The sequence below is a fragment of the Tamandua tetradactyla genome, chromosome 1 (assembly GCF_023851605.1).
Source record: "Tamandua tetradactyla isolate mTamTet1 chromosome 1, mTamTet1.pri, whole genome shotgun sequence".
NCBI classification, from domain to species: Eukaryota; Metazoa; Chordata; class Mammalia; order Pilosa; family Myrmecophagidae; genus Tamandua; species Tamandua tetradactyla.
In genome coordinates, this window is record NC_135327.1 from 55683598 (window position 1) to 55693769 (window position 10172).

The 10172-nt window shown below is 38.0% G+C and overlaps 1 protein-coding gene across 1 annotated transcript; it reads left to right on the plus strand.

Annotated features, from left to right (window-relative positions):
- Positions 1-4968: 4968 nt before the first annotated feature.
- Positions 4969-9437, plus strand: PCNA (proliferating cell nuclear antigen). The gene is made up of 6 exons (XM_077116225.1): positions 4969-5383; positions 6241-6338; positions 6523-6590; positions 7174-7368; positions 8859-8982; positions 9065-9437. Exons 1-6 carry the CDS (start codon positions 5163-5165, stop codon positions 9142-9144), a joined length of 786 nt encoding a protein of 261 aa, XP_076972340.1. The 5' UTR covers positions 4969-5162; the 3' UTR covers positions 9145-9437.
- The last annotated feature ends 735 nt before the right edge of the window (positions 9438-10172 follow it).

Sequence of the window (10172 nt, forward strand, 5' to 3'; positions counted from 1 at the left end):
TCACTTTGGGGCATATCTTTGTGAAAGGTATAACCTGAGTGAGTGAGCATCACATCAGACCTTCAAATCCAGTTGCCTTTCAGAACCAGTGCATCTAGGTCAGAGTTATGGAATGCACAGTGTGATTACTGGGTAGATAATCTCCACAATTTAGCCTGAACAAACTTCCCATCCGTCATGTTCAGCCGTCCCTAGATATATGGGCTCTAGGTCAAGCAATGCTACAGAGAGAAGGGACCAGGTATGCAGATCAGATACTCAGACATCTCCAGAAGTCATGCTAATAGGCCTTTAGGCCAACCGTAATGCCTGTCCCTCAATTGTAGAAGGAATTTAAGAGTAGAAATCTCTCCCATCTCCAGCCCTGCTCAGTTCTGCTCTCTTAAGATAAAGGTTTTAAAAATTTCTGAGGTCTGTAACATTGATTACCAACACTCAAAATAATCTGGTTATATCTCTGTTTCTTAATGTATCACTCTAGACAGTATATATAGACAATTTCTCACTATAAAAAAAAAAAGGAATCCTTCACATTACCTTTCACCTCCTCTTCTATGGAGGAGCACCTCCTTCATGACAAGGAGCACCCCAATTCTCTTTTCTGCTCCTTGTCATTGTGGGGTCATTTCTTCCATGCCTGCGGCATATCTGGTTTATAGTGATTTATTTTCACAGCACTCCTTGGTTAGTTCCTTTATTTTTAGATGCTATGTTGATTAGTAGACATAAATAGCATGGGATTCCTATTTCTCTGGAATGTGCAGACTTACCCAGAGCTCAGTGTAAGTCGGCAGCTACTGCTATAATTATCATTTTATAATGAATAAAAATACTTCCCCTCAATGTTGAAATCGTACAAGCAACCCCAAAATTCATCATTTCCCTGAGAGTGGTTTCCTCTCTTTTACCAAAGGATTGTCAATAAACTAAAAAAGCTTTCTCTATTCGATATCTTGCCCTTCATACAGGCTTTCTAGTTCTTAGTTTGACAAGTGTTCTCAGACAGATAAAGCTCCTTATTCATTTTAATGTGGTAACACAAGAAATGGAATTAAGAGGCTATGCAGAGCTGTCAACCGTATTAAGCATTAAAAAATGCAAATTCTGTATTCCTGAAAACTTACAGCTCTATCAATTCCTAGACATTTCACTTAAACTGTATGTTAGTCTCCTCTCTAACAAACTGAGTCTTTTTCAAAGCAATATTCTATATGGAGAAGCAGGTGGCTTCAAGCACAAATATTCATCTGTTGATCACACATCATATTAACAGTGCTTTTCAATCGTGATTATTCATTAGAATTACCTGGGAACTTCTAAAAAAAAAGATACTGATGGAAAGGGCTACCCAGACCCACTAAATAAGAGCTGGAAATGGGGCCTAAAGGAAAAAGGCCATTTTTCGTTTTTAAAACCTTCCCAAGTGAGTCTAATATGCAATTAGCCTTGAGAATCATTTTGATACATTATCAGCTTGTGAAAAAATTTGCTGAAAATTTATGCAAAATAGTTTACAGCTTTTTTCTCTCCCAATATTCATTAACATTTTCTGATCAACAACACATCTTGAGTGAAGAATGTTTGGAAAATGCAGAAACATATAATGAAAGAAATTAAAACCATTTGTGGTAGCATCAGTTGAAGATAATTACTGCTAACATGAACATTCTTTCCATTCTGTTTTCTGTGCAGGTATACCCAGATATAGTAATTTAGAAAATTGGAACTATGTTATTTATACTGTTTCATAACTCAACTATTCTCTTTATCCTTAAATACTCTTTGAGAATGATCATTTAAAGGCCATATGGTATTTGATCTAATGGATTTACCATAATTTACCTAAGACCATATTATTAGATGTTAAGGTTACTTCCAATTTCAGTTGAATTATTAATAATTCTGTAAAAAACATTCTTAAACAAGCTTGATCTTAAACATTTCTGATTATATCCTCAGAAAAAAATCCTAGAAATTGAATTCTGTGTCAAAGAATAAATACAATTCTAAGCGTTTTGATACACATCGTCAAATTCCCACCAGAAAAGTATACCATTTTATACTCCTACCTGCAATACAAGATGGTGCCCATTTCCTTGAATTTTTTCTAATAGTGTGTTAACACAATTTTTATTAATGTGGTAGGTTAAAATTAATATTGTTAGGTTAAAATTCCATCTTCCCTTAATTTGCATGCCTTTGCTTATTAGTGTGGGGAACCTTTTTAGTTTTTTCATGTAAAGACTGGGTCTGGACTACTGAAAGCCGGATACCTCTTTCTTTTTGTTTCAATTAACAAATTTCTCTTTTTTTCCTAAGTCAATTTGAGATAGGTTCTCTGTCACTGCAAATCCAAAGTTTAATAACCAACACAGTGCTTTTAGGCATACTGAAGTTTTAAAATTTATGTAGTCATTTCTTATCTGTTATGTATTTTTCCCTTTGCTTTTAGGTTTAGAAGCCCACAGCAAGATCTCATAAATATTTATCAATATTTTATTTTCCATTTATTTGAATTTTAACTGTTTAATCTATCTGGAATTTATTTTGGTGATTAGTTATTAGGACATCTATGGCTTTATACTTTTCTGAAGTTTTAACCAATTGCTTGATCATCTTTTACTTAATTCATTCTTTCTCCCATTGATTGGAATAGCATCTTCACTAGATCTTAAAGTGATTCTCTTAAAATGCAAATTGAATATGTGAAACACCTGCATTTGGTAACTTTCTCTTGCTTATATAAGGCCTACAAAGTCCTAGATGATCTCACTCCACCTCTTTTTGCAACCCAACCTCGTAGTATTCTCCCATTTGATCAGTGTTTCCAGACACATCAATCTCTGAATACCAAAAGAAACACCTTCCTGTTTCAACGCCCAGCATGTTTTCTTTAAACAAGCTATTCTCTCAGCCTGTTGTTCTTCCTTCCACTCTCCAAATGGTTAGATATTGGAGGATAAATAAGCCTACTCAGAGAGGCCTATTCTACAGATCATAGCCCCTCATCTGTTCTCATTTCAACTGATTACTGAGTACTGTGGGTATCACATGGGTCAAGTTTAATTACTATTTAAGATGTCTTCAAAATGATTACACACTAATTTGACATTAAACCAAAATGCTGTTATGTAATCAGAAAGCACTGAAACAGTAGCAAGCATGCATTTGCTATAAATGATGCAGGGGCTTGGAAGAAATTCCAGAGACAAGGAGTAGCACTGGAGAAGTGCTGCATAATCAACAACATTGCAACACACAGAAGGGCATTATATAGAAAAACAACAGTTTCAACAACTACGGGGGAATCTCTGAATGTGGAGAAATGTTAGGAATGCCTTAACCAATTTATTCTGCTTATATTTTTCTTTTTTATGTAGGTATGAGTGGCATGTGATAAAAAAAACTTTAAAATTTAAAAGCTCTGTTAATAATTACAAAATGGAAATTCTAAGTGAGAAGTTTGACAGTATGTTTATTTTTCTTGTGCTATATGAAATAATGGTGCATCTTTCAGTTGGTGATATCTTACATTCAGTGAAATAGATGTCTAATAGAAATGTGAGAGGGAGAAAATGGAGTAAACAGTGTCAATATTTGTAAATTATACGGTTGAGAATATTCTAGACGATGAAAGACATGAATTTTCTGATTCAGTAAGCACAAAATGCCCTGAACAGGATAAATAAAACTAAATCCATGCCTAAATACACAGTAGAAAAAACTGGAGTGCTACAGACCAAGAAAAGATATCAAAAGCAACTATAGAGAAACACCAACACAAAAGAGAAACAACAAGCATCTATGGGAGGGAGGACATATATATAAATATATATAATATATAATAAGTAAATTATTAACATATGTAAAGAGCTCCTTTTATCAGTAGGAGAGGAGCAAACGGTTTGAGAAAAAAAAGAGTAAAGAATATAAAGAAGCAATGGTCAAAAGAAAAGTGAAAGATGCCCCAACTTGAAACAATTTTTAAATATACAAATTGAAATTTTCACACAAATGAGCACAAGATTGCTAATATCTACATCTGGGAAAATAAGAGGAAATGAGTATGCTCATAAATCTCAACTGGAATGTAAACTGCAGTTATTTTAGAGGCCAATTTAGTAACATTTACCAAAAATTAACATGCATATGCTCTTCAATCCAGCAGTTCTACTTCAAGGAGTTGATTTCATAAAAAATCATTGAAAGGCCCAAAGATGTTTACTACAGCAGGAAATTGATAAAAGTAGTTACCCTCTATGGAATATTTTGACGTCTTAACAGGAAGTGATATGGAAAAGACGTCCGTGACATAAAAGGAATTTAAGTATTTTGCAAAACTGTTTACCTTGTGAACCAATTTCTTTTTTTAATGTGTATTTCTGTAGAAGGTGGGGGTGGGGGGAACCCAGAAAGCTGTATACAGTAAACGACTGAGGTGGAGCTTGCTGTGTGTGCGAGGGAAGGGGAAGGGAGTTGAGCGAACTTTTTTTAACATAACTTTGTTCACCTCTTTAATGTTTGACGCTTTTAGGAGTGCATCGCTTCTATAATAAAAATAAAATGTATATTTAAAGGAACTGTACTTTTCAGGCTACAAGGCAACATTTCCTCCGAAAGGCTTGATTTGCGTTCACTTTCACTTTCGTGGCTGGAGACAGGCTGGCCCGACAGCGGGAGGCAGAGAACGCACAACAACCGGACTAAAACCGTAGGGCTGGGGCTCACTCGCCGACTCCGGGAATGGCCCACCCACCCCCGACCAGACTCGCCTCCACAACGAGACCATCGTAAAACGACTAGGAAACCTGCGCCAACACCACTCCCCACTCCTCTGGAGGAGCAGAGTGCCCCGCCCTGCCGTCCGCCCCCACCAATGAAACCTTGATGGAGGCGGGCTTCGCGCGGAGCAGGGATACGATTGGTCGCGGGCGGGGGCAGCGTGGTGACGTATCGACCCCCGGCGCAGGGGCGGACTGCGCGCTCTCGCCGAGGCGGCCCCATTAAACGGTTGCGGACGCAGCGGTCTGGACGTGCTTTTCCTCGGTCCCGAGCTCCTGGTGCTGCGTTTGCTCGTCCGCTCGGATCCCTGTCAAGCCTAAGCCGACTAAAACTTCCTTCTTCTCACTCGTTTGTTACCGCATTGTTGTGATTCCGCCACCATGTTCGAGGCGCGCCTGGTCCAGGGCTCCATCCTGAAAAAGGTACTGGAGGCGCTCAAGGACCTCATCAACGAGGCCTGCTGGGACATCAGCTCGAGCGGCGTGAACCTGCAGAGCATGGACTCGTCCCATGTCTCCTTGGTGCAGCTCACCCTGCGCTCTGAGGGCTTTGACACGTACCGCTGCGACCGCAATCTGGCCATGGGCGTGAACCTCACCAGGTGAGACGGAGGCAGCGGGGAGTCTTCGCGCACCGCCATTCCCTGATCTTGGCGGGAGAACCACCGAGCCTGGCCCTCATTGGCTGACGTGGGCCGCCTGCGCCTTCCCATTGGCCTACGGCGCCGAGGGGCGGGGCCGGGCGGCGCGCGCAGTTCGGGAAAGCCCGCGCTGGCAGCCGCGCGAACCGGCTCTTTCCGCGCCACAAAGTCACAAAGCGGGCGGTGGCGGGAAAAAGCTTGCCTGAGCTGTCTGGTCATCTCTCGCCGGTGGTCGTACATGGGGAACCTTGGATTAAGACCGCTTTATTAACTAGTGAGAATGTGTCGGTTGTATCTGGTCTCTTACTGCTAAGAATTCTCTGAATATCTAAAGATCCTTGTGCATGTGCGAAATGTTCTGCAGCTTTGGCTTTCAACATTATTGACCATTATAACTACAGGAAGACGTTTTCTGTTGCAGTTTGGGTCACTTACATATACACACGGATAGGTAGCACAAAGGTTTCTAAGAAATAATTGACTGATAACTACCTGCAATGTGTTCCGATAGGTTTGCAGCACCCACTAAAGGCATTTGCAATACGGAAAGTACTGCTCTTTGGCACATAACCAGATGTGAAATTGCTGGTCGTACGGTGTGCGCAGTTTTAGTTTAGTCCCAAATGTATATACTGCTAAATTGCACTCCAAAGTGGCTGGACCCATTTATACATCCCCTAACGGTGTGCTCTTCTCACCAAATTGTCAGACAACTGAGCAGGTGAAAAATGGTAAATCCTTGTTTTAATTGCACTAGAAATCTATAGGACTTCTAGGACATAGGAGTGATTTAAAACCCTCCCTCTTCTGTGTTGTAGTATGTCCAAAATACTAAAATGTGCTGGCAATGAAGACATCATTACATTAAGGGCTGAAGATAATGCAGACACCTTGGCTCTGGTATTTGAAGCACCGAGTAAGTCATACCCTTTTACTGAGCTATACTAGAAAAAAACGCAGTTTCAGTATTTCTCAAAGCTGTGAGAAATTTAAGATGATTTTTTTTGATGCCTGTAAAATTTACATTGTAATTATAAGCTTGCATCCTTCTTTTCATCAATATTTGTTTTGTTTTCAGTTTTTTTCTTTTTTTTTGGTAGATCAAGAAAAAGTTTCAGACTATGAAATGAAGTTAATGGATTTAGATGTTGAACAACTTGGAATTCCAGTGAGTATCACAAGTTTCTGTTGTTGGGCAGGCTATACACAGTCATGCTAGTTATACAAGATGTTAATTTAACCACTAGTCTTGAACTTCATATTTTAAAGCCTACTTCCTGGCAGAACTTACTAGAAATACTGACACATGTTTCAAGCTGGGTTCAGTGTTTGGACTAACGTTTGTCATTACAAGTAGATTTTAAAACTTTGTTGAGCAGAAATGCATTAGAGTTAACTTTATCAACATCAGAAGAGAGAAGAAATGCTTAGATGTCTTAGATGCTTTAATGCCTGTTGTGTTTTTTAGAATTCCTGTGCCATTCCCTGATATCCTCTTGATATATCCCTTCTGAGGGATGATTAGATAGTGCATTTACTATTAAAAGTTTAAGCTCTAATTTGAGGTTTGTTTTTTTTAGTACAAATATTCCTATAACTATTACATGTGTATTTTTTTTTGAATAGAGTATATTGTGAGATAACACGATGTCTTAGAATCAGAATATTTAAGTTGGTGGCCTTTTAAGTAAGTAGGGTTGCTAAATCTTTAATTACAAGCAGTTAACTTACTTTTGTTTTTTGTTTTAAAGGAACAAGAGTATAGCTGTGTAGTAAAGATGCCTTCTGGTGAATTTGCACGTATATGCCGAGATCTCAGTCATATTGGAGATGCTGTTGTAATTTCCTGTGCAAAAGATGGAGTAAAATTTTCTGCAAGTGGAGAACTTGGAAATGGAAACATTAAGTTGTCACAAACAAGCAATGTTGATAAAGAGGAGGAAGCTGTGAGTACAGTTTTTGTTTTGCACGGGCAGACACTGGGAATCAAACCTGGGTCTCTGGCATGGCAGGCAAGAATTTTGCCACTGAGCCACCGTTGCACCACACTAGGTGGGACTTTGGTGGGGGGTGGGGGGTTTGCATGGTCCGGGAATTGAATCCAGGTCTCCCATATGGAAGGCTACCATTGAACCACTCATGTACCCTTGAGTACAGTTTTTTTTTTGTCTGTTTGTTTTTTGTTTGTTTGTTTTTTGTTTTTGTTTTTTTTTTTTAACATGGGCAGGCACTGGGAATTGAACCAGGGTCCTCGGGCATGGCAGGCGAGCACTCTTACCTGCTGAGCCACCGTGGCCCACCCTTGAGTACAGTTTTTTTTAGGTAAATAAATATTTGAAGGAAATTATACTATTGTTTAACATTAGGTTAATTGCTGAAATTAAAGAAAATTCTAAAGAAACAAACATGTCTTTCCACATACAACTAATTTGTGAAAATAAAAATACTGTTGAAAACAGCCATCTAATTTATAATTCAGTCTGTGAGAGGGGAAGGCAAATTCAGTGCTGCTTTTACAAACCACAGAACAGTAGGTTTGTGGATCAAACCTATACATCTTCCAAAGATAGAACTGGGAAGCTAGGGGTATAACCTTTAGCTTTCTAGAGGTATTTACTTGGTTTTTACCAAATAATTGAGCATCTCAGCAGAAGGATCTGGTTAGGGATAAAATTTTATTGTCTTATATCGAATTTTAGTGAGCTCCTATATAATCTTTATAATAGCCTTATGTTTTAGGCCCATTTATGTTGTCATCCCATTTTAAAGGTGGGAGCAGCTCAACAAGATTAAGTCACTATTTAAACAGGTGGGATCTACTAACTGATTCTAGGAAATAGATTCCATGCAATTAGAAAGAATTGTGTCAAAACTTTGGTTGTTTTGTTTGTTTTTTAAAATAAATCCCAAACATTAGTTTATCCATAAATATTTTAGTGTATATCTGAAGTATAAATATTAAAATTTAACCACATTTAAGAATTTGATTTTAAGGGGTTTTTCAGTGTCGACATTTCCAATTATTTTTAAAGTTTGTTGGAGTCAGGATTTTAATGAGGTCCATGCATAGCAATTGATTGATTTGCCCCATAGATTTTTTTCAGTCTATTTGCTTCTCCTCACTTTCCCATTTTTTCCCTCCACTACAATTTTCATTGAAGAAACTACATTATTTGTCGTGAAATTTTCTGTAGTCTGGATTTTGCCAGTTGCATCCCTGTGTATCAACATTTTCCTCTACCCCCTAATGTCCTGTAATTGGTAATTTATCATCAGCCTTAGAGACTTGGTGACAATCAGGGTGTTTTCTTTGAGGGTGGGGAAGCAGGAATACTTGATAGGTCATGGTGTGTACCTTTTATGAAGTGTATTATCGGCTAATGGGATGCAGCTTTTTAAATATGTTTAAATATGGTAAATCTTTTTTCTCCCTTAGGTTACCATAGAGATGAATGAGCCAGTTCAGCTAACTTTTGCACTGAGGTACCTGAACTTCTTTACAAAAGCCACTCCACTCTCCCCTACAGTAACACTCAGTATGTCTGCAGATGTACCTCTTGGTAAGTTAATTTGTTGTTTCTTATTTTTTAGGTAGTGTATTGATACTTCTCAGTGATTAACTACTTTCCTATCTTCTTTCAGTTATAGAATATAAAATTGCTGATATGGGACATTTAAAGTACTATTTGGCTCCCAAGATTGAGGATGAAGAAGGATCTTAGATATACATAAAATCCAAGAAAAGAAAACAGCTCTTGTGAACTGCTTCTGAGATCCCGGCATGTCTTTTCTGTCACCAAATTTGTACTTTTGGGTACATATGTAGATATTATTTTCTGTAAATAACCTTTTTTTTTTTTGCTCTCTCTGCATTCTGCAGTTTAAAGAATAAAGTCCAAAGTCAAATCTGGTCTTAACCTAGAAATACTCGTGATTTTTCTAACGAAAAGGTATTGACTCTAAATGCAGTTTTAAGAATGTTTTCAATTTAAATAAAGTTACTCAATTTCAAACATAGGGTAGTGCCTTCATTTAGACCATCACTATCCAAGGGAATGTTCAGCTGAAGCTACTGTTTAATATGTTCATTTCTTCAATCTAGAGTAGCCTGATATATTGTGTGGAGGAAGCAGTAAGATATTTCAAATACAGTAGGATATAAATTTTCCTCTGTTAACTAGTTTGGTGTATTCATTTGCCAAACTTAGTTTACTGTATTCTAACTTGAATTCAAGTAATGAACAGGGAAGAGTAGAACAAATCCTATGTTTCATTATTTTAGTTAGCAAAATAACCAGTAACCATTTGTAGATGGTTACTGTGCCCAAAGTTGAGAGGGCTATATGAAATTAGCATTGCTATATAGGACAGTGTTTCTTCAGCCTAGAGAATCTTTTTACAGGAGTTGGGGAAGTTCCAGATTTGTGATAGGGCCCAAGGAGTCTGTTTTTACAAAGATATTCTCTGGTATTTGACTAAGTGGCCTTTTTTAGGACGCTTAAGGGATGAAGATAGCTTAAACTCCATTGCTGTTGTATCTAGCCAATAAAGTGGGAAAATTCGCAAGTTCAGAGAAGTTATAAACGTTCCCGTAATTGCTGAAAAGTCACAAACTGACCATAATACATATTGAGAGTTGCTTTATTGCTACTCCCCCCCCCCGTGTATTTTGTGTTTAGTTCATTAAATGACTAAAAATTTGCTCAAAGATATATATTACCTACTGTTTGCCTGGGTGGGGGAGAGAATT